This window comes from Lepisosteus oculatus, chromosome 7, assembly GCF_040954835.1.
Source record: "Lepisosteus oculatus isolate fLepOcu1 chromosome 7, fLepOcu1.hap2, whole genome shotgun sequence".
NCBI classification, from domain to species: domain Eukaryota; kingdom Metazoa; phylum Chordata; class Actinopteri; order Semionotiformes; family Lepisosteidae; genus Lepisosteus; species Lepisosteus oculatus.
Genome location: NC_090702.1, coordinates 26361577 through 26387291, shown reverse-complemented (window position 1 = coordinate 26387291; position 25715 = coordinate 26361577). Strand labels below are relative to the sequence as shown.

General features: G+C 38.1%; 2 protein-coding genes across 2 annotated transcripts; both read left to right on the top strand.

Annotated features, from left to right (window-relative positions):
- Positions 1-204: 204 nt before the first annotated feature.
- On the top strand, positions 205-14216 carry pthlha (parathyroid hormone-like hormone a). The gene is made up of 5 exons (XM_006633656.3): positions 205-404; positions 559-643; positions 1156-1263; positions 9005-9442; positions 13456-14216. Exons 3-4 carry the CDS (start codon positions 1157-1159, stop codon positions 9417-9419), a joined length of 522 nt encoding a protein of 173 aa, XP_006633719.2. The 5' UTR covers positions 205-404; positions 559-643; position 1156; the 3' UTR covers positions 9420-9442; positions 13456-14216.
- Positions 14217-21470: 7254 nt separating this feature from the next.
- LOC102692211 (galanin receptor 2b) lies at positions 21471-23452 on the top strand. The gene is made up of 2 exons (XM_006633657.2): positions 21471-22380; positions 23325-23452. Exons 1-2 carry the CDS (start codon positions 21471-21473, stop codon positions 23450-23452), a joined length of 1038 nt encoding a protein of 345 aa, XP_006633720.2.
- The last annotated feature ends 2263 nt before the right edge of the window (positions 23453-25715 follow it).

Genomic DNA, 25715 nt, shown 5'->3' with positions numbered 1-25715 from the left:
AAAGGCACAGGGGATCCTTTCCCTGTATAACATGCATTAACGTCTCCAAAAACAGCTGCTCCGAGGCACACACTGTCACTTAGGGTCTTTTGTTCTTGTCTGTGTGTTCCTTGGGCGCCACCTCCTTGCCACTGATCCACCAGCATGCTTTCCAATGAACTCCCAGACAGGGGGAGACAAAGCCAGGGCACAGGCTAACTCATTCCAATAAGAGCCCTGCACAAACCTGCACAGGCAGCATGCTCCAAACTTTCTCATCACTCCTGCTGCGGCTGTACTACTACAAGAAACTGTTCAGCTCTAATCAGCACAGCAACTAGTGCAAAGAACCGCACTTCAGAGGAGGAGCGTTGTCGATATATATTGTCTTCATTTCTTTTTGCTTCTTTAATTTTAAATAACAAGTAAGTGAACAGCCCAATATATTTCAAGAGAGGATTTTTTTTTACTTTATTGGTTCTTGTAATGCCTGAGTCTCCATAATATAATTCTGATTTATTTTTACAGGAACTTAATTACTGCGGGGATTGATCTTCAACATGCTTTATTTTATTTCAGACTGGCTACTCCTTGAAGATTTCTTTCTTTTTGGAGGCTGAAGACAGAACGTGCTACCAGCTTTGTAAAGCTGTTCCTTGGGAAAGTAAGTTTTTATTTTCTTCCAAGTTGACATTCAGTTTAAATTGTGGTTATTTGAGTGAGTTTGTTTTTTTATGTTTTAATAGCATTCTGTATTGCAACAGATCCAATAATCAGTGCATCCTCAGTTGGAGCAAATAAAGTTTGCTGAAGCACAATGCATGCATTAAAATCTTCAGTATTAGCAGCTTGTCTTTATTTAGGAATAGTATAAGAGCAAGAGTAATTAAAACAGAACCATAATCAAGGGTGGGCTCTTTTATTGCATGCACATATAAATTACCGTATATAAAATAAAATGGGATACATGTGTTCACAAAGTCCACCAAGGGTTTTTTGATATTTTATTACTTAATCAAAGTGGAAGTCTAAATGGAGCCAAAGAGAGTAATTTATGAACAGATTAATTTATAGAAAACAGATACATTTTGAAAGGAGCTTTTGAAAATGAACCACTGAATGCATTCAGAATACTTTAAATAAAGAAAGCTAACTCTCTCTCTTTCTTTTTCCCAGGATGCTTTGTTCAAGGAGATTATTTCAGCAGTGGAGTTTTGCTGTCTTTTTGTTGTGCTCTCCTGTCCCACACTATGGGAGACCTCTTGATGCTCTGAGCAACAGAGTGTAAGTCAGAGTTACAATCGACTTTCCATTTGTGATGGCAACCTTACTGGCGTTTTGTAAGAGTACAAATTGCACGTTTTAGGATGCACTTATTTATTGTTAAACTGTTTCTCATTCTAATTTTTCATCATGATCTTCCAACTTTCATAGATATTAGTACGGTAACTTTCCAGATGAATTTTAATTTTGTGTTGTGTACCAATTTTTTGGGTGTACATAATTTTAGTGCAGAACTTTCAGGTTCAATTCAGTCAATGGGAATCATACATACTGAGCATAAAGCAGTAGTACACTTCATCCTCAATCTACTTTATCTTTTTAACAGGCTTTGTACAGCTTTCAGGGTTGTTTCTATAGATTTGTCAGGATGTTTATGTTCAGAAAGTACTACGAGACTTACTCCAGCACTCTGGAAAAAGCAGACGGTGAATTTCTTTTTCTGTTTAAGTTTGACATATTATCCTTCAGTGCGTGCTTGTTTGGAACTTCAGTCAGGATGTTTAAGGTTATTACCTCAGCCCGTCCTCAGTTGGTAGGCTGGGGTTTTTGGACTGTCTGCTAGAAACAGAAATGGCCTTATTTATTTATGCCCCTGTTACCAGAACTGCACTTTGTTGTGCATGTATGCGCTGGCTCTGGCCAATTTCCTATGTTTGTATATAGAAGGGTCTCAAATACATTGAAAATAATACTGATGTATTTGGACCAAGCAAAGCTGGACCTTAAATTAAGCAGCTGGTTAAAAAGTGTGCTTGGAAATTTAAAATCATTCAAGTTTCGTTTTTTTCCTTTCAGAAATCTAAGGCCAGTTATAAGTGTTTTACTTCATTTTATGATGTTACTACAAAGTTAATTGTCATCTTACAGCATGTAAGATAAGTGTAACTCCAGTTAAATAAGTAAAGAATAGGTCAGAAACGTTTTGATTCACATTGACCAAGACATGAAGATTTATGCACCTGTTAGGCTTCGACATTTACAGATTTATAATCATTCTTTCTATTTTTAGATGCTGAACATTATTAGTTCAAGGGGTCAGCCTCCATTAGAGAAATACGATTTTTCTTATTTCTGTGCACTCAAATACATTTTGTTTCTTTTCCTGCTGATGTGGTTGAAGATAAACATTTTCCGATCCCAATTTTCAAAATATCACATATGCATAAAGAATTTCATGTAGGAAAGACATTACAAATTACACAATGTATCTAACATTATGCGTTTCTCAGACCCACATGTATTGTCAGAATGTTCTGTAAAAAATAGGAAATATTCATAGCCTGACTTGTTGAAAAGAAGAAAAAACTGATGTCGTTTAGAAAACCTTGTCATCATAAGAATAATATTCCAATCAGGGGATGGTGGTTTTGTGACAGAAAATTCTACAAAATTCTTATATTGTAAAAATAATTCTTAATTAAAAGATAAACTATGTCATTAAAAGTAGTGAAGAGTCACTCATTTTAGTTTTTTTATACTGTACGGCTTCAAATATTGCTTTACTATGCCATACTGTATGCAAAACTTGATTAAGAAATTGAAAATAATAATCTTTAATCAAAATCACATTTCCACTTAACATTAATTCCCAGTAAAATACATCCATGTCAATTAATTTTAAGCTTTATTTCATCTTTGAAAAGAGGGTATAACATATTTAATGAAGCTACAAAGAAAATCAATGATGTCTGTATATAGAATCAGAATCAGTAAATTCAAATAAATGGAAATAATACTTAATTTAAACAATCTTAAAAAGAAAACAAATAGTTCATGCATTTTGGGTATAAAAATTAGAAGAATCTACATTTCCGCAACTGTTTCATCATTTCCCCCATACAATTTTAATTCAAAGTGTCACTAAGTGAATGTGTCAACAGAATATTATTTTTTTAAACAGATCTGAAAGCTTTTAAATATGACAATTTCATATTTTAATTTACATTTACATGTTTACTATATTAGAATTAAAATTATGACTAAGAACAGTAGTGTAACAAGCAGAATAAAAACCACCCTAATTCCGATTTTAACACAGTATCAATAAATACAAGCCTTTAAAAGATTTGTTTAGAGATACCAACTACAAAAACAACACAGCAAAATAAAGCAGACACAGAATAATCAATCCTTTTGGCATTCTGCCATGGAGCATTTAAGTCACACAAACGTTTTGGTTGACTCTCTGCCAAGTTTGTAAAAGAAGTTAAAATAAATGGTCTTGGAAGTTGGCTGAAATTACATGTATTGTGGTTAGCTTAAATGTATAAAGCATTTTTCCAAGTACAGAGAAACAATTAACTTCAGGTAGGCCAAATAGAGATTTCTGTTGGAGTTCTGCCATTCCAGGATGTTTTAAGATTTTTTTTTCTCATTCTTTTTTGTACCTTCACTGCAGGGAATGTTTGAAGAAAGCTTATTAAAAGGTTAAAGGTGTCATATCACTTTTCAAATAAGTAAAATTCACCATTAATGTTTGCAAAACGGGGAAATGTACACATATGTAAGTACATTTCTTATGCTGAATAAAGTGATTCATTTCATGCACAAAGCCAAAACTTCACGTGTTTCATTGACAAAATATATAAGCACGTGTAAATACCATATAGATTTGTATTGAAGTTGTCTAATACAAATGAAACTGTCAAATGCAGCCCTATTATCCAATTATCCTCAAACAGTCACAGCTTCACAGTAAATAAGCAAGACAGAGTATCTCCCACTGCATTTAAACCTGGAGCGTCATTGCCTGTTAATGAAGAGAGGCTCTTCTCATGGCACAGTGGTTTCAAAATCTGTGGCCATTTTTGCTGTGACTCTTACCAGGTTAAAAATAATTGAGTGGTTTTTCCTGCACAGTGACTGTAGCAAATATAGCTTTCTGGTGAAATACAGTAGCTCTCCAGCGCACAGTCCCCTGATACTCTACATCACATTTTAAACCATACAGCATAACCATAACCAAAACCATATTTCACCTGCGTGGTGAACCACTAATCATCTATATGTTTTAGAACTTTTACTACTGATTTTTTACGTTTTCATTTAAGTTTCACACGTTTAATAATTTATTTTTTCTTGGGCTTTTTTGTTTTTCTTTTTTTCTTGGTGAGTAGACCGATTTCTCCTGAAGACACCCCATGATTCTCAAAAGCAAAAGCGAGAGTCATGGTATTTGTATTTCTATTTCGAAAAAAGTACCCGCAACAGAGATTTTTAACTGAAGTACCTTCAGGACGAGCTATTTTACTCAGAGGTCAGCCAATGAAGGATTTTTGTACTTTTTTTTTCAATTTTTGTACTTTTCTAAGATGTCAGGGAAATAAGAGACCAAGCAAAAGAAAAGAGTGAAAGTGACTAATAATCATGAGCTGCACATAGAAACTGGTAAGAAAATAGACATTGCGAAAATTTACATAGTATAATGTTCCCCTTTAAGGGCTATAAATACTGGCACTGAGTCAGTTTGATTTTCTTTTCTTTGGGTGGTAATGAAAAAAGAGGACATGTACCACTTGTGAATCCTGGCAGTAATGATTCTCGCTTGGTTTGCCTCTTATGACATCTCTCATACAATATGTCAACAGAGCGTCTCAGCTCTACACTAGTATTTAATGTATGCTTTTTTACATATAGGTAGTTTTCACTGTGCTGTCCTCATATGGCATTCTGCTATGTTAGAAACATTCCAGTTTAGGGATGGCACACCAGTAAAAAAAGCATTGGATTTAATATTCTTAATTAATGAGTAACAGAAACATAAATGTTTCATGTTTGGTACATGGTAAGCCACCTTTCTCCTACCAATAACAAAGAGAGAAAACGTTTCTTCTAGTTCTTTTTTTCTAAAGGTTGAAAATTATATTATCATTTGTTAGATACAGTGGGTCAAAAATATTTCAGTTGTTTCGCCTTTTTCTTTTTTGCCTACAAAAAAATCTCAGGTAAATGGTAAGAACAAACTTCTGAAGGCAGGATAGACTCACATTCTGACATTATGTAGTGAGACTATTGTGTAATAAAACCACTGCACTTCCACCATTAAACAGAAGAGACTTCTTTTCATGTTCATCATAAATGTTAGGGAATTGCTGAATCTCTTCTAAAGCATCCTCTTAAGAGGCAAAATTTATTTTCCTCAGAATGAAAAACTGTCAGCTTACGATCCTTGGCTGGAAAACCTATATTTATTATTTAACAGTGCTGGAAAAAGTGCAATATTCTGTCTTTATTATTTTACTTGGAATGAAATGCAAACATAACTAAATATTGCAGAAAGCAATTCTTGAACAGTGTCACCTTTCTTTTGGTTGGATTTTGATAGATGCCATCTTTGGTAACAATCAAAAAGAAAATTAGTACAAATATGTGCTATTTTGAGAATGCAATTAAAACTTTTCTTCTTAATGAAAATCCTTATTTGTCCTTTCATTTTATTGCCCTCAATTTCTAATCCACAATCTTTAATAAACTATGTGCACTTCAGCATTGTAGGCTGTAGAAGTGTCCTTCCTAATTTGACTTGTCAGGCCATCAGACATCTCTTATCATTCTAAACTTACCTCACCACCGACAGAGAAGCAACATCTGAGGGTTGTGCTCTGATCAATAATACAAGCTCACATGCTCCTCAGAAGTCAGGAAAACCCTGGCCTGATGAAGCTCACCAACACCTGGTGGTGCTTAGGCATTTGCATGTCTCCACTTGAGAGCTCCCAGTTGCGGTCAGATAATGACAAATCCAGCACTTTCTGGACTTCAGATCTAGCACTGGACTTTGTATCTCGTTCAGCTGCTCAGGAACCCCTTAAATTTGAAAGCTGGTCATTTATTTTAAATCTAATTTGAAATCACTTCTCTTGACAATTATGGAATGCTCCACTTCACATTGCACCTTGACACTGGAAGTATGCTGAAAAGTTAGGGACTTGTAATATCCGGACAGATTCTCTTTGTGCTTGATGAGTCTGCACAGCAGATGTGAATGAGCTGTTAAGAACCTGGAAAACAGAACTTAACCCTGTCAGTCTATCTAGTCTCTCTGGGTGCCTGTAAAAGGAATCACCTTTTCATATCAGAGGAAAAACAGATGCTTTATTGCATCTGCTGTAGGTCCCTTGCCAAATTGAGCACGTTGGTGATCTTGGTGGAACCAGGAGTTGAACTAGGCATCGTCTTTCACATCAGACGATGTGCTGTCTGTCACTGGAGCCCCAGTGAATCTTTCATGCTGTTCATTCAACAGAACCCCACAGTATGCTTCAAATAAGAAATAGTCTCATCATTTCTGAAAGTCTCTCCTGTGCCTATGGTTACCCATGACATTGTTCTCATGGGGTAATGATTAAGTGAAGAGAGTCAAGTTTTATTTTCAGCCAAACCTTAATCCATATAGGTATCACAAAAGCCTTAAATAAGACAAACATTTCCACAGGCAAAGGTACTATTACAATTTAACAATAATAAATTTTGTATAAAATGAGTGATTGCACAGCAGTCAACCTACACTCTTGTGTGCGTAACATTTAGATTATGTCGCGTTGTCACGTAGCACGTGCATATCTATAGTATTTCCCATATTACATTACATATGTTTCCTTATTTTTGGACTGCAATTCTCATTAATGACTTCATTTTGCTTTTCTCTTTCTGTGCTGTCTTGGGTTCAATCTATATTCCAAACGTTTTCAAAACTTGTTCAGAAAAATAGCATGCATAACCCACACAATTAAATGTACATTTCTTTCTTAATAGTGCCATCTACTGGTTGAGACAATTGTGGCTTCTTATATGCATGTTCAGCATTTCACCATTTTAAAAAGCAGGATAAACTAATATATTGTCGGTTGCATTGGTAAAGTGTACGTTTTTATTTAACATTGCCAGTGTTTAAATCTAAATTAGTACATATTTACTTATCAAGTTATTTTTTACTGGACTTGACTCCTTCATAGGGATAATACATCAAAATATTTCCTGTACATTCACATATAAACATAGAGAAGGAATCTAAAGACTTTTGTAAGCCTTTTTGGTGAAATACAAAAGCCGTTTCTGATTTGTTTTAGTTAGGTGTGAGGATCTGGAACTTTGTGGACTTAAGGTAAATACAACATCCAATAGTCCATGGAGTTCTACCTGGTTTTTAGAAGCTTTGATTACTTAAGTAAAAACAGATTGAATCAAGGTAACTCAGTGAATTCGGGCAGTTATCTGTCAGTTTCGTAAGGAGGCAAAACGCAGGAGGAGGTATAATAATTATCTGGGAGCAAGGAAGCCAAGAGTAGAGGTTCGCACAGTGACTGAAGGGAAACGGCGTCCAACCAACTTGTATCAATACCACATTGCGGTCACACTTGACGGTCAGACTTACCAGTAAACTAACAAATCAAGGCGAATAAAAAAAGGGTAAACAAAATATTAGGCTTTGCTGAAAGTTTGTAAAAGAATGTGTCCAGTGCTTCTTTTAATTAACCTTAGCCGTGGTTGCGAGAATATTGCAATGCTCGGCACTTTGAAACACTAGCATGCATAACAAACTAAAACATACACATCAAAATTTCCATGGCCTGTCCTTATAGGAACAGTTAATGCTTCTGTCAGGCGGCATAAGCCTGCTCCAAAATTCAAAGCATTATATTATGCAGTCTGCTCTGTATTAGGCGATGACAGAGGTTTTAAAGTCAGCGGCGATATGTTATTTATTCTTTAATAATATAAAAAAATGGCGACTGGCGAGGATCTCTTCTGTTTTCATCAAACCGAAATGTTTGATGAAAAAAACATAATCCCTGTATTTGAGAAGCGACATGTGGGAGAGCAGTATGTGCTTAGTATTTCGATGGTGATGCTGTGGATATAGAGCATATTAGAGGACTAATCTCCAAAGTAGTTTATTGCCACGGACAATTCAAATACTGAAGCTATTAACAATAATGATGACACAAATTGTTTGCGTTCTCGTTACTAATGGGATAAAGTTGAAGCCAACAAGTTCGATACTTTTCTAAATCATATTATTAAGTGAAGCGATTCAAAGTTTTGTTCATGTGACTCATCACTGGATAGATCCTAAGAGAATGAAATACTGTTACGAATACCATATTCATATAATCACTTAGATGGGGCTTACACATTTACGACGCTAAATAGAAAATAATATATAATGTAAAAATGATTGCACAAATGTCCCTATTCTCTTTAGAAAGTTATAGGTTTCTATAAAAATGTCCCAATTTTAATTTAATTAAAATGTAATTTAATAAGTATAAGAACATAGGAACTGAGGAGGAGGTTATCTCACTCATTTGGCCCTCATAGTAGTTGGTATCTTATCAATATAAGGATTTAAATATGCCGTTTCCTGAAGTAAACCACATTATTATCTTCAACCACACAGCTGGGTAGCTTGTCCCACACTCCCACAACCCTCTGGGTAAAGAAGTGCCTCTGTTTTAAATGTACTTCCTCAAATTTTCCACATGTGTCCTCTGGCTTCTGCTTCACTCTTCATTCTGAAATCCTCTGAGTTGCCCTTATATGTGCCTTTGGGGACTTTAAATACTTGTATTCAGTCCTCTTGTAATCTTTTTTGTTCAAAACCAAAAAAGGTTCAGTTCCCAGAACAGTAATTCCTACAATATTCTAAAATGAAGCCTAATGTAGTGCTAACAGTTGCAATACATGGATGTTTTTCCTAGTCCAAGCTTTTCCTTTCCTTCTCTCCCTGTTCCCTTGGCAGCAAGCGGTCAGTGACGCACGCGCAGCTGATGCACGACAAGGGGAAGACTTTGCAAGACTTCAAGAGACGCATGTGGCTGCAGGAACTCCTGGATGAGGTCCACACGGCCGAGATCAGGGAGCTGCCCAGCCGCACCACCAACCCCAAGCCAGCAGGCAGCACCAAGAACTACCCCATGGGCTTTCGGGTGGAGGAAGAGGGCACCAACCTCCCGCAGGAGACGAACAAGTCCCAGACCTACAAGGACCAGCCCCTCAAAATCACCAGCAAGAAGAAGAAGAAAGGGAGGTCTGGGAAGCGGCGGGACAGTGAGAAGAAGAAAAGGAGGGCGCGTTCCGTCAGCGTGCAGGAGCAGGGCAGTGGATATGGTCTGGAGTGGAGCCCGTACTTCAGCCTCTTGCAGCTCCTGCACTAGGACCCAGTCACGTTCAGACTAAGGTAAATTCTGCTATTGAATGCTCTTTCCCCCCTGGTGCTGCCGTTAGCGTTTACACTAGTGACTACGTCTCTGATCAGCCAAGGTGGCTGCTTCTCACTCTACCAAGGTTTTGGTCTGTAAGTGGAACAAAAGGTGAAATTACAAGGTCCCATGTTGTAAACAGAACTATAGGACCCAGCTGTGCCTTCTTTAACTCGATTTGGACCGATTTCAACAGAAGCAGAGTTGTTAGGGCACAGGAGGGGCCCTATCAATAAAGGCACCGCTCTGAGCGCGGGTTGATTTCTCTGATTGGCTGTCACAGGTTCAAACAGGAGACTGCCCCAGAGAGTAATGTGGATTGGTCAGCTGGGGTCATCTGCTAATAGCATCACTGTGAGCAGGCATCCTCTTGGACTAACATTAGAATTAAACAATTAATAAATATTGGAAATCAACAGGGGAATAATTGTCATAATTGAATAGAATAAACATAGTAATGTGTCTTGGTTTCATAAGTATTTTTTTGTTTGCAACACAAATCAAGGCTGTGCAATTGCTCTTTAGTACTCAGTGGTATCACTGACCACAGATCAGTACATTGCAGTGAATGCATTCATTCAAAGTTTCTAAGTCTATTGTGAAAAACCTCTAAGGTAAATCAGGTTGGTGTTATTGGAGCAGTAGGTGGCACTATTGCCTCTGGACTAGAATTTCCAAACCTGTGTCCCAGAATGCCAGAATGGTGATAGGGGATGCTGCATTGTAGGAGGTTCTGTCCTGTGGATGGGACATCAATCCAAGGTCCTGACTACTTGGTCAAAAATATCACGGCACTGTTCTGCAGGACTAGGAGTGTTAACCCCAGTGCTCTGGCTAAATTCACTTTTGTCTACCTAAACGTCTCCCTCATTCATTTGATCACTGATCATTTGATAACTTTTCCACTTAATCTTGTATAGTAGGGCTTATTGCACATGATGGCTGCTGTAAGTCACCCAGCTGCTATTCTTCAGTGGTCCGACCTGCATGTTAAACATTTTGGGATAATTTGAGACGGAAAGCAGTGTACAAATGCAAGCAATAATGATCCATTATTAAACAGTTGGTATTGCATTATAGTTTTATTCAGATGTTAACTAGAGCTGTTGAACACATGGCTACTAGCAAAAGTCAAGCATCCCACTTTCAGAAATTACATTGCAGTTATGGTGTTTGAGTTCTCTTATGAAAAAGGTCTGGAAGAGGGTTCCCACTGATTGACGGGTATTTAAATACAATACTTTGAGACCAAAAAAAGAAACTATGTTTCTGTCACCTTTGAAAACGTACGCCTTAATCCTGATGAACATCATAATCATGGAGAAAAATCCCAAAAGAAAAAATATTTTTATCAAAGAACTGATGTATTTCATTATTTCTCCGTAAGACATACTTTGGCTTACTGTGTGTCTGTCAGCTATCAGTTCTTATGTAAAGTGTATTGAATATGGGGAAGACGCAATGGCGTGATTGTGTACTTTCTGCGAGCAGTCTGCATGTTCTCCCTCCACACCTGAAGAAGGCTCCACGGCCGAAACGTTGTGTTCTCTTTCTTCTTTTTTTCAGCATGGAATAAACCTATTACTTGTTCCTTTGCAGCCTACGCATGCTGACGCAGCTACCCACCTGATGTTCTCCCTGTGTCTAGGCCAGATTGTGCAGGACCAGCATAGAATTCAGCCATAATCTATTTTAAAAATTACGAATTGATGTTAAGAGACAAAGTAATAAAGCCCTCAGATTAATGTCCCATCCAAAGGACAGCACTTTGTCCTTGGTCATAGTACCACCTGCTGGCCCGCCACTAGCACATGCAGCAGTGACCTGGTCTTCCTTGAAGACTTGCCTTCACAGGCAGGCCCTGCCTTGCATAGCTTCTGAGATTTGCTCAATTCAGAGCAGTAATAATTCTGCTTGTACCTCAGTATACCTGTACACTCCAGCACTGTATTCAAACCATCTGACCTGTCTAGTGACAACTCTTTTGTATTTTATTGTTTACAGAACACAGATTTTCCAGAACCACTATAGTCTTATCAGAAATATGTATATTGCAGCCCAATGTTTCTCCCAGAACATCCTATGAACAATGTTGTAGGAATTGTAGGACAATGTGGTAATTGAGTTCCTGTGCAATTAAGAAACCACACATCTACGTTTTGAAGTGTTTGAGCTTTAAAAGTGAACTGTTTCCTGAATTCCATTTAACATTTTTTACTGAGTTGCTGTTCTGTACTGTCTTATTGAGTCAGGCCTTTGACATTTTAAGTAAGGCAATGTTTATGTAGTGGAAGGTGCCCCCTTTGCTTAATTGTGAACATGTGCATTGAACCCTCATGTTCAGAAGGGAGATGGGCCACTCTGTCCTATGGCCAAAAAGGCTTCTTTACAGCACAAGGGAATCTAGCTACTTGGCAGTGGTTGCCCAGATTCATAATTTAAAACAGATTTTTAACTTTGGCTCACATTTGATCCTTATTTAAACACAAAGGTAGATTCTAACTGGGTAGAACATAGTAGCTAAAAAACAAAGCTGTACAAAAAATAATCTACATAATTCAGAATTAAACTGTCATCTATGAGCAGTGTTCAAATTATATTTGACAGATTTTAATTGATTAAATGCTTGATGACTTCATTGGTAAATTACAGGTCTATAAAACCACAGTTTCCTTTTTATTGACTGTAATTATTTAGATTCCTTCTGCTTGTATAGTTAAACATGCTAAGAGTGAACTGCATCAAATTATGTGTAGGAGAAACGATGTTAGAATAAAAATAGTTTTATAGATTTATGTTAATGTGCTTATGTACATATATAACAACATTAACAAGTGAAATGAACGTAACCTTTATCTACAAGTGCCTTTAAATCTCTCTTTTGTAGACCCATGTTATTATGTATGGTCTCACAATATTATGTATTGTCTCATAACAATGATGCTGTTTGTATTCTGCCTTTTTGAGTTTTAGAATGATTTATCCTGTGTGTATCATTTTGGGTTCTCATATTGATAATTATGTTTTATATTTTGTTAGATCCACTTTCAGGCAAAAGTTAAAAAAACAAAACAAGGACCAAAGAGGTTTAATCTAATTATGCAAATCTTTTTGTAAGAGAATTTAAACTGAAACAACATTTCCTACCTTTTATGACTGTCTTCCCTTCATTAAATGAGGTTAATTTCATGTGCAGTAATAAGTGTAATGCAAAGAATCTTATACTCCACCTGCTAGACTTCCTGAATTAATCCGTGTGGGGCAGAATTGTCCACACTACATGAAAGAAAATGCTTCCTGAGGGGCTCTGCTAATTAAGGCTTTTGTTCTTACTCAGGCTCAGGGGTTCGACTGTGCAGGGTGACTAAGCTGACTGTGGTCAGGATTTCACAAGCTGCCATCTGACCCATCTAGCCCATATGGTAGTTAGTAGCTAATTGATCCAATGATCTCCTGCAAGCATTTCTTGAAAGAAACCGGAGTATTGGCTTCAAAACATGGCTGGGTAGCTTGTTCCACACTCCCACAACTCTTTGGGTAAAGAAGTGCCTCCTGTTTTCAGTTTTAAATGTGCTTCCACGTAGTTCACACTTGTGCCCTCTGGTTCCCCTTTCAGAGTTCATTCTGAAGAAATATGCTGGGTGGACTTTCTCAGTGCCTTCGACAGTTTTAAATGCTTGTATCAGGTCCTCTCGAAATCTTCTCTGTTCAAGACTTAAACGGCTCAGCTTCTTCAGCCTGTTAGTGTTGCGCAGTAGACTGGATTGCAAAGGGTAGGGTGGGATAAATCGCTCAGGACTCTCTTATCTCTCAGTGGCCTTGCAGGATTTAAGTACATTATCAAAAAGGTGCGTTAAGAAGGTGACTTTTCCAGACTCTGTGGTTTGATCCCTTCTTGTCAATTAATGTTTTGAAAGGGGGAAATATACTGCTTATGCTGTTGTGAAATGTACTCCAAAAATAAAACATTTTTTTTCTCTTTGTTTTGCAGGTACCCCACGGATTTATAATGGGGCACCTAAAGACTCATGTTGCAGTATTCTGTTATAGTGATTGTTCGGAAATAGAGAAAAAATATTTATTTTTTGTAAATAGTTGAAACGCACCAGATTAGTGATGATAATTAAAAAAGTTATTCAGTGCTCCATGGAGCTGCAGATTTTGTTCATTGTGAATATTTCCTTTTTTTTTGGTAGGACTAAGCTGATTATAATTGTCAGATTTGCCATAATTTATTTTGTTTGAATGGTGTATTTATTTTGTAAATGTATAATGGTGCTGCTGACTTTCTATATTTTTGTAACATAATGCACTTTAGATATATATATCAAGTAATTTTGTTAATTGACCTAAATAAAGTGTTCTCTTTTTGTGGTTGGTTTTGATGAAGAAAAAAATATGTTCTCGTTTTATTCACTGAGAGATTTGGAACATTGTGTTAGCATGCTGTTAACATGGCTTCATCTAATGCCTGTTCTCGAATATAGATGTTAAATATAGTAGATCAATCATTTGCTTTGAAGGTTCATTCCTGTGCTTCTTGCCTTGGTTGGAACAATCACTTTGTACTTCAGAACTCAGCCTTCTCTTATTTACACATTGACTTTCTGTTCTCTTATTTTTATCCTTATGTCCAACATGTATCCGGACTAATCTGTGCACCTTTGCAAACCAGGGAACGTACTTTATTATTTAACAACATTATGCGATTGACTCAAAGTCACTTAGGACTTGCACTGAAAGAATACAGCGTTTTGAAATGATTAAATATTTAACAGTACAGTAATGAGTTCATTGCTTTTTTTTTTCCTCAAAGTGTTGTCAGAAAAAGAGGGTCACCCTTCTCATGATATATTTTTGCTGCATGCAGGCCTGGGAAAACAATATGTGTATTTTCTATGACCATGGGGGGAAAAAAAAAACAATTTGTATAAGCAAATGTTTATTTTCCTTTTTATTTTCCAGTGTCTTTTTTGAACTTACACAGTATACTATATAAAGCATGTTCTTATGAGGGTGAAGGTTATGTACTCCCTGATTCTGTTCAGGGTTTCTCTCGGATCAGAAAACCTAGGGCAAGGCTACTTGAATAAAACATGAACCTCAGCCTACAGCCATAACCTGTTGGTTAGCCTGACATTTCTGGTCAAGCAAGGAGCAAATCGCACCAAAATCCAATAGTGACAGGTGGGTGTGTATACCATGGTGAAGGAACAGCAGTAGCAAAATTGGACAGCTAAGTACAAGCATGTTATTATTCCTTTGATCATCTGAACTTCAAGAGCGCTAGTGATGCCATTACATGACCTCCTCAGTCAACTGCTAACTGTTGGATGGAGAGAAGCAAGAGAGCAGCTCAGACTGCTATTCCCAATGGAAACATTTCCAGCAATCACTCAAACATTTAGAAAGTCCAAGATCTATCCACGATGGCTGCCCTAAAATCCCCATGCTCAAGCTTGCGATCAATGAGGAAGAAATCAGGTCCAGATCACCCTTGAAGGTTCCAGATGACTTTCACTTTTATTTGACTGTGACAGATGAGTCACGGATTCGTCAATGGGACCATAGCACCCATGTTGTAGAAGTATAAAGTTTCCCCACCAATCAGAGAGATGAACACCTAAAAACTGGGGGCTCCCAAGAGGCTGAAGGAGCAAACATGAGCTCTGCGATTGCAGGGTTGGGCACAGGTCCTGTCAGGATTTCTCAAGTGGGGGTTCTCAGCCAACAGTGCTGGGTATGATGGGATTAGTGGACCAGGCCTGCCTTGGCTCTCAGCCACATAGCAATCCCTGCAGCCTCCCAAACCCAGGCAGGTATGCAGTGAGGAGCCCGGGGAACCCACACCTCCTCCATTGGGCACTGAATCTCTTCTATGGGAATGTTACCTGTGCCAGCTTAACTTGAACAAGTTGGAGAGGTCTGTTTAGACACCCTCATTCTCCCCTCTAAGCACTCATGGGGCTCATAGCTGTAGGACAAGATTGCTGGCTAGGATTGCCAGGCAAGATCATGGCAAAGGCTTTTTAGAATTCAAAAGTAATCCTTCAAGAGAAAATGGAAAACAGTATCACAATGGAAGCTAAAATAATCCCCCCCTAAAAGCAAATAGTAATGGATTAAGTTCATAGAGGGAGCTAGAGATAGTAACAGGAATCCCTTATACAACATAAGAACAACAGCTAATTAAAGAATATTTCACCCAAGTGTGTACCAAAGAAGAAATCTACTCCATGCCTCAGCCAAAATGAGATGTTAACACAGCTGGAGGCAGAGCTGTATTCCAGAACTGTTACTGGTACTGGAAAGACTTAAGATAAATCCTCCCTAGTCATGACAGGATTCTACCAGTTGTACGAATGTAAACAAGAAAGGTTATTAATGGACCATTAACAGAGCTCTTCCCACAGTCCCTCAAGACTAAAGAAACGTTTATTGGCTGGAAAAATACCAATGCAATACATCCATTAAAAGTGTGACAAAACTGAATGAAGAATACCAATGCACCCCAAAAAAATGGTACATTTTATTTTATTTCAGAAGGCTTTCTAGTTCCAAATAAAAATGTGTTCACTAATTCTTGCTATAATGGGATTCAAGGTAATGGTCTTTGGATTAAGAACTGGTTAATGGCTAAAAATCAGAATGTGCAGGTAAGGGGTAAATGCTATAGTTGGAGTACTGCAGGGATCTCCACAAGGGCCACTGTTCTTTCTGATTTAGATCAATGATCTCTAGATTCTGGAATAGTTAAACTAGTCACATCTGAAAATAAAATATTCAGTTTTTTTTCCCCAGAAAAGTCATATCTGAATATTAAACTCTGCTGAAACTGCAATAAGGTTTAGAAAAAATTCAAAACCGAGATATGGTGGATATTTAGACAAGTGCAGAGTATTACAAGCAGAAAAACAAAAAACTAGATGCACGATGGAAAGCAATCAGCTTTAAGCAGAAGCAAAGCTTTAAGAATCTTTGAAAAGGACATAGGACTTTGTGAAAATTGTGCAATACTTTAGTGAGGCCAATTTTAAAATATTGTGTACATTTTTGGTCACTGTGTTATAGTGAATGTGCTGCATCTCCGGAACCTCATTCAAAAGAATTGCCAGATTTGGGGCAGAGAATACGCCGATTAGACTACAAATACTGATTTTAGTTTCGAACAGAGGAGGAAGAAGGAACCCTGATTCAAGCATTCAAAATCCTCAAAGATGTAGACAAAGTCAACTCACTGGACGTCAGAATTAATAGTAATACTAACAAAAAATTAAGAGTTAAGAACGTAGAGAAGGGTTCTCAAAAAAAGAAAAGGAGGCTTTTTTTTTTTACACAACTGTTGTGTAGACCTGAACAAGGTGACACCCTGGCTTGATTCAAAACGAAGGTGGATTAGAGTCTCGGACCACTTGACTACCAGCAACCAAACAAACTAATGGGCCAAATAGCATATTTCTACTTGTAGCCTTCCTCTCACATTCTTATGAACCTTTCGATTATTTAAATCTTTCTAGTACAAAGCAGAGAGGGAGAAACAGTTAAAAGTCAGTTTAGCTGGTATAAATGGCTATAAGGCAAATAAGGACATTTGCTACAGTAGGTAAAGTGCTCAGTAACGAAGTAATTGATATGTAAATGTTGATTCCCTTTAGCTTGAACCAGTTAAGTATTCAGTTCTATGAACCTTCAGACTTTCCCTCTGGTTTAGATCTTAAAGGTTTGTAAATCGATAAGTCGGATGATAAATGATGAATTATATCAATTTACCAAATATAGGAGATGTGCTCTCTCCTTACACATGAGGGAAAAAAAAGTCTTTCCCCCTTTTGGAGTGTCTTATACTTGTTGCACAAAGCCTGAAATTCCTGAGAAGAGCTTTGCACGGCATTTTTCCTGTACACTGTAGTACTACCTGAGAAACTGAGCACAGTCATTTATCATTAACTTAACACTACTTCTGTGAAAAGCCTGCTGTATACAGCAGTTTTCTTTTAGACCTTTTCTCCCATAGAGCACAAACCTCATCTTGAAGCTAAAACCCATTTGTCTATGTTGCTGGGGAGTTTCTGCAATACAAGAAGTCATCAACACATTAATTGATTTAAAGTCAATTTCTAGATAAAGAAGGCAATAAACCACAATGGAATAACGCATCCACCAAAAAAATTAGTATACACAAGATGTGGGAAAGCCTACATCATGCTCACTTCCTGTTCCTGCGTTGAAAGCAGGAAATTGGGCCTGTCTCAGCACAGAGTTAGGAACATTTACTTTACAAAAGGCTAATAAAAGCTAATTTAGCAGAAAGGTACATACAATTTAGACGTTCAGATAAAATCAAAGCAGCATCATTTGTGAACATCTGTTTGTTAAAGGAAACAGTTTCATACCATTTCATTGACATAGGATGGAATCAATTGCAGAACATTCCAGCTGCTGTTTTATCACAGCCAATTCTAAACACGCTGCTTTCAAACTCACGTCGATTCTAAATTCCATATCAAACCCTCCACCAAATATAACCAACACTGCCATGAGGTCACGTTTGAGTTTTTCAGATTTTAAGTGGTCTGTCCTCATCCTTCAAACCCCCTCCAGAGCCCAGGGTATACACTCTGGGTCCTTCTAAGGGAAGACTGCATAGTCCTCTTCCTATTCAGTTGCTCTTTACACAGGTTACTAAGTCTTCTCTTCAGCTCCTCAGTTTTCAAATCAACAGACACTACAGCATTCATATTTGCATCATGACACCCAGCTTCTTATACTCAATCAATAGTCTGCCTCATAGACACTCAGGCGCTGGAGAATTCATCTCTTAACACCAGGTTGCCCACTTGTAACATCCACCAATATCAGTTTAACTCAAAGGCACAGGTGTGGTGAACTCCTCTAACCCAAAACACCCAATTCTCCATCTTCACATTAAGGAAGACTATAACAACTTCACCACACAGATTTTCATTAGCAATCACTAGTTTATCACTAACTCACCTGGCTGATCCTGCTCGGTCAGCGACACTGCTCTTTAAAACTTGCCTCCCCATCAGAGTAGGAGCCAGCTTGTTATTTTCTCTCATCACACATCTATCCATCTGCTGATTAAGGCACTCAATATTCAGGAGTCCACCAGTGCCATCTAGACTCCTCTTTCTCTCATACAGGAAAGTAAAGTGTGTGGCTACATTGACAAATGATGCCCACTTCATTCTCATTGAGCCTGACAAACAATCTACCTAATAGCTGTCTGTCCATCACCTGTGCTAACCCTCTGTACAGACTTAAGTCTCACAAGCCTGCAAGACAACTCCCTTCATCTGCTGCTACATGGCTAATTCTCCACACCCCTCTCACCAAACAGCTTGGAGTCTAGATACAGTCTGAAATTATTCTACTCATAGCTGTTCTTATAAGCCTCTTAATTAGCCCACGGGAGTGAATGATTCCACACTGAGTCTATTCTACCAGCTCATTTCCCTCACATGGAATTCCACTCCATCTGATGAATAATTACTCATCCAGAGCAGCTGTGTCTCATTCAACAGGTTCTTTCAATTAACAGTCAGACACCCTGACAGACACAATAACCAAATCGATACCAACAAGAATGTGTTACAATCAAACAGCAAAACACTGCACTGATTTCTAGTATTGGAACACACGCATTTTAAGTAGCTTTCAGAGCATTTTTGGTTGCCCTTGTGAGGCAATAAAGGCATGATGTCTGTGACCCAACTCAGAATGGGTTCAGTAAAGCATGTCTAGAAATTCTAGAAAGATCATTATATATCAGAACTCTGATCAATAATTGACATAGATCAGAAAAGACCTAAACAGGTTCCTGTTTACATCTGTTTACCAGTTCATTGTCCATGCACATTAAACTTCTATTCCTATGACTTTTAATTTGTGAATGAACCTTTAATGCAGCACCTTTTAAAATGCTTTCTAGAAGTTTAATTATAACGTGTTGGATGGTTTAGTTTTATCTGCGGTACTTTCATAGAATTCTTGCAAGTAAAGTAAACAAGATCTTCCCTTTCCAAATCCATCTTGACTCTCTCCTAAAATGCCATTCCTTTCTGGGTATATGGGATTTCTTTTCATTTTATCTCCATCTACAATTTCCAAAACTTTACCTGCTACAGGATTTTTAAAACTGATTAGAGTACTTTCTTGGTTCAGTTCATTCCCTCTTTTATAAATTGATGTTATCATCTGCAGCTCTCCATGTTATTGATTTCTTCTTTGGTAAAAACCTGAGTGAAATATAGTTTATAACTTACCCTTTATTATTCTTCACTACTCTTTTGCTTTTCTTGGTTGTAATCCTGAAAGAACCGTTCCATTATTAATTTTAGACTCCATCAAAATGTAACTTTCTGTGTTTTCCTATCTTTATCTCCTATCTGTTTTCCTTATATTTTTCTTTGTTGATTTATAAAATAATGTGGGCTGCTAGCCTTTGGAACAAATATGTTCCGTGGTTCATCCAGAGTCTCTTTAAACTGTTGCCTTATACTGCCTGCTTATTCTACTGTATATCCACCCCATCCCACTAGAATCCTCATCACAACTATTTCCTTCAATCAAATTCTACTTCCCTGAAATTGGGAATGTTTAGACTGGACTGCATGGTTTCAAGGAACACCAAATCAAGATTGCATTTATCTAATGATTCTCTCACTTCTGTTTGCCTCAACCTGTATTGTTTGAAAAGAGTAGGTCAATGCAGACATGCCTGTTCAATGTCAGACATTCAGTAGATGCCCTGACAAACTTATTCACTTATTGCTGCTGACATTCCCATTGGGTTTTCTCAGTGTTTGTGAGGAAAATTGAAGTCTCATAAAGAACACTTGTTCCTTTGCACATATTGTATATAATTTCCATTATACAGTGTTGAGTTATGTTTAGAGTCTGGATTGGGAGTCAGCATCATGAGTCCTTTGATTCCTCTAGGTTAGAGGAATTCTATTCTCTATTCCTTGTGTCTGAGTACTCTTTTTGATGTACATGTATTATGCTACATCTCCCCACCTGCGCCACTTGCATCGCTGAAACAGAGAGGGATGTGATCTGAAGTGAAACATTTGTTTCACATACTGGTCAATGGTATCCTGATGTTGTGATGACGTGACTCAATTCAACTGAAACGAAAGATAATGCTTTCGACTCTGGAAAAAAAAATCCCGTTTACATTAAAAGGGCATGAATGTATTAAAAGCAAGAACATCAATTACATGTTTATTGTCCTGATTTACGTGGAATGTTTTTCTGTGTAAAACTACTTTTTATTTTTTTTCCCCTTGAAATCAGTTTGTCTCTCCAGAAGGATGAGGCATACTGGCTTTTTAAATTTGGTCACCTGGAAATAAACTGGATTGATATACAGTATTGTTTGCTTTTCTTGCTCACACACCTGGGTGCTATTTCAGGGCCAACTCACACCAGCTGCTGCACAACACAGATCACCTCATACTCAGAGACCATGGCTCTCAGCTCACAAAGGGTTCTCTGCATTTGCCCTTGAGTGATATTTTGTAGAAATCTGGAATTGGGTGAGGATATTGTCTACAACTGACAAGAACATTTTTTTACTGACTGCTATTTTTTAATTCTGCTCTCTGCTCCCAAAAGATTAACTGTCAATTATATGGGGGAAAATTAGAAAAAAATCCATAATAAAGGGACTCCAACGTCCGGTTATCTGAGATTTCAGAAGAAGGAATTATTTTGTTTGAGGAAAGCGTTTTTTGAAAGGTGTCAAATGCCTTCATCTTCATGCTGTTGGATTATTAAGTGAGTATGACAAGAAGCTTTGAAAGAAAGTAGCCCTAGCTTGTTATTGGATTTTGCGTTCTATAAAACTGGGAGGAAAGGGTTGATGATAGCCATGTCTAGAAATATGAAAGCTAGAGAACCTACTGATAACTGCTGTGCGTGTCTTTGAGTACCATCTTTTAGAAAATAGCTGCGTGGCAGCAGAACTTGGCTCTCATCACCATGGAGACTATTCCCAACAACTATGGACTGATATTTGCCTGCACATGTGGTGTGATCTTGGGGATTGGCTTCTGTGCAAACCTGCTAGTGTTCTCACTCTTTGCCAAGTACAACACCTTACGCAAGAACCGCCTGGACCTCCTGCTGCTGAGCATGGCTCTGGCTGATTTTCTGACCCTTCTCCTCATCCCCTTCACCCTCCACTCTGCAGTGCGTCACGACTGGCCCTTGAGTGATACCTTCTGCAAGATCTACCAGTTTTCCCTGGCCTTCTCCCTTGCGGCCAGCACCTACTCCCTCTGTGCCGTCTCTATAACAAGAGCCATGATCATCACCAATCCTCACCGGCCCCCGGAGATGGACCTGGTCATCTTCATGTTCATCATGGTCTGGGCCCTCAGCTTTTTCATCAGTTTCCCTCTGCGAATCTTTGCCACAAAGGAAACCGGGACCGTAAAAAACTTCACCTTCTGTCTGCCCACAATTCATGAGCACCACTACCAGGTGGTCTTGGGACAGTTTGTCCTTTACTACTTCATTCCCATGCTGGTGATTGCCTTCAACTACATCCGGCTGGCCCTCTTTCTTCACAAGAGCCCCATGATGTCCATGGCCAGCGCCAGAAACACCCGGCGAGCCTCCATCATGGTCTTTCTTGCTGCTGCTACCTTTTCCGTGTGTTGGCTTCCAGGTTATGTGCTGGAACTGTGTGTCTACCTGGGGCTCTACCGCCACGGTCAGTCCTGGGAAATGTTCTACTTTGTGTGTACAGTGCTGCAGTATCTCCATCCTTGTGTCAATCCTGTGCTCTATGTCCTTTTGTCCAAGAGGTACCGCCACAGAAGAGTTGGATGGATTTTCAACTGTCACAGAAACAAAGTGCATCCTCAGATTATAAGCGTAACAGAAAGTTCTTCCTAAATTTCACGGGCAAAGTGAGCTTGTGACTCACTCAAAAAGACACAGTCATTCAGTGATCTTTTCAAAATATTTTCCCATTCATCTGCAACATTGAAAGTACAGCATACTTTACTTTGATATAGTGTGCTCACCTCATTTTCTTTGTTTATTCAAATAATCTCTAAAACATAAAAACATGACAACATAAGGTGCCTAGAGCAACTGTATAAATGACATACCGGCTTTACAGACTATTTAAATACATGTGTTCAGTATGGAAAAGTGTCCACTGGGTAACAGTCTGTCTGACAACTTAGTCCCATGTTACATATTGAGAGACGTAAAGGTTGACAAACCTAAAGTACATATCAACAAACAAGTAATGAGTACCTCCACCATGTATACTATATCCTTTCTTAAAATGAATAGATTGATTTTTTATGGGTTTTTTTTTTCAAAATCAGGGGGTGATAGCTAGTTTTGTTTTGTTTGATCTCAATAGACAAAGATTCAGAGGCTAAAGTGAGATATCTGAAAGAAGGGTCCAAGATGGGTCAAAGATTTTGACACCTGAAGAAGGCTCCACAGCCGAAACATTGTGGGTTTTTTTTCTTCTCTTTACAGCATGGAATAAAGCTTTACTTGTCCGTTTTTGAAAGACTGTGTACTTATGGAGACCTCTGCTGGCCAGAGAGCCTCCTGCACTTGGATGTATGTGAAATATTAAGATGTGATCAAGTAATTTACACTTACTGACATAAATAAATCACCATATTTAAAACACTGCAATGGGGCCAAATGCTTACAGAGCTAAACAACTAGGGGTGACAGGGCAGGGAATTATGTTGCAATATGAGAGAAAGAAGGTAAGAAAAATCAACAGGTGTAAAATTTCAGCAAATTTAATAATAAAAACTTCTACTTATAAAGCGTTTTTCTGGACGCTCCGCTCAGGTAATGGGGACTCCCCTCCACCTTTACCAATGTGCAGCATCCACCTGGATGATGCGATGGCAGCCATAGTGCGCCAGAACGCTCACCACACACCAGCTAGCAGTGGGGAGGAGAATAGAGTGATGTAGCCTATTTAAAGTTGGGGATTATTAAGAAGGCAATGACTGGTAAAGGCTGGGGAGAAGTTTGTTCAGGACACAATGTCCTGGAATTTTTAATGACCCTAAGGAGTAAGGACCTCGGTTATACGTTTTTTACAGTGTACTGTACTGGGGCATAAGGACCTACATAGACCACAGGGTGAGCACTTCATACTGGTCCAATTAACATCTTTATCATTCCCAGGAGGTCTCCCAACCAGGTACTGGTTGCTTAGGTTTAGTGTGTTGCAAGTTGTGACTTGCAGAGTGATATGGCTCCCGACTGTATGTTAGTAATTGACAGCTCTATTGCTCATTAAAGTATTTTTTTTTTAATTAAAAATGGTTTTTAGTTTGATACTAAAAACTTAATATAGTGTGATCGTAATTCTCTTGTACAGAGTATTTGTCAAATTTGATCTAAATAATTAAATGAATTCCAGAAAACTCAAGGGCCAAATTTACTCCCACTCCAGTTTTGTAAATCCTCCCTTGCCATGGAGTATACTGACATGACTCCTCCTGTGGTATGTTATGAGGTTCTACCAATTCTGAGTGGGATTTTTGACCATCCCTGCGCACAGAATTGTTCTAGGTTTTTTTAGCCCAAAACATGGTCATGAAAAATACATATCTCGGATTTCAGTAAATCTTTTTTCTTCGGCTGAGGCTGATTAGTGTTGTCTACATGAAACCAGAAACTAGACGTGCCTGTGTTTAATCAGTACAGACTTTAGCTCATCTAAAGTAAGCACTATCTACATCATTTGCTTAATGTTCAGTGCTTAACAGTAAATAAAGTGGGTCAAATTGCCTCTGTCATATCTGCAACTTTTTAATGATCTTCCTCATGTAAGATACTTACTGCATAATCGTGGTTGTGCACCAGACATAGCACCTGACATCTGAAGCTATTGTAGATGTCTGTGTAAAGAGAAAATTGCTCTCCCTTGTGTTTCTTTCCATGCATTTGATCTGGTCTGTGTCAATCACAGGCACTTCAAGTAGGACAGTGGTACTGCTTGGACTAATGATGGTAGATTGATGGGCCCCAGTTGGCCTAGAAACTTCACTCTGTGATATTCCAGCCAGCAGCATTCTGAGGATTGTTTCAGTGAGTAACTGTGATTAAAACCAGTTGAACACCTTAATACACAAAAATTCACAACCATGCGCTTTAACAACCCAAGTGATGTCATACTCTCTTAATTTCATACTCAGGGGTAATGAGGAGTACAAAATGAGCATGTGAGTGCAAACATCTTCTAAAATTGTATAACATGCACTCAGAAAGGAAAAATCTTGTTGCTTCGTTAAGGATGAAATGAAACCCACATGTATGCTTCAGTATATATGAACTTATCCATGAAGCATAAAATGTTTTTAGAGACAGGAAATTTGTACATTGTTTCACATTAAGAATAAAAAAAGTTTTTGGGACCTCAGATTTTCTTTCTTTGTGGCTTTGGAAGTGAGAGGCGTTCTCGATTCCAGAGTCTGGGTTTCATCTGCTGTTTTTTTCCATTTCTTCTCTCTGGCAGACGTTCTGCTGAAATAAATAAATTATTCATATGAAGAATGAGAAAATAAAAAGGAAATAGCGCCTTCATGAGTGGATGGCACAATTGAGAAAAGCCCTTTCCAAATTCCTTTTTAGGAATAGATGTTAAATCCAAGGCAGAGGAAGAGCCCGGCTTAGTCTTTAGTAATTAGCTGACATGATAAACCTGCAAACAATTACAAAGACAGAGAACTCTTTACTGGTCTGGAAAAATCTCAAAACAATAGAATATACGCCTGATCTCTGCCGCTTTCCAAAGCAGCTGGTACAGTCTTCATCAAGTCAAAACAATTATGCAGAAGATGTAATGAGGTACAACAGAGTAGTTAGAACTCACTTGACATAATGTGCTCAGTTGTAAAAATACTACAGTAAATATATTGCTGCTCTGGAGGTACGTAGAAAGGAGAGCAATCATTGTAATACCTAGTATGAAGGTAATGTCATATGCACACAGATCAAGAGAACAGAAAGGATTACAGCATAATTTAAGATTAAGATATTAATTACCAAGGAAGATGTTTCAACTCAGATGACTTCCTCAATATGAGCACCAATACAAGAACCTGGGGAACATGGCAGGGAATCAAGTTTAGGAGGAGCAGGAGACACTTTGTTTCATGGAGGATTGTGGAAATCTGGAACAAATGTCCTGAACACATGACTGAAGTTAATTTAAGTGGAATCCTT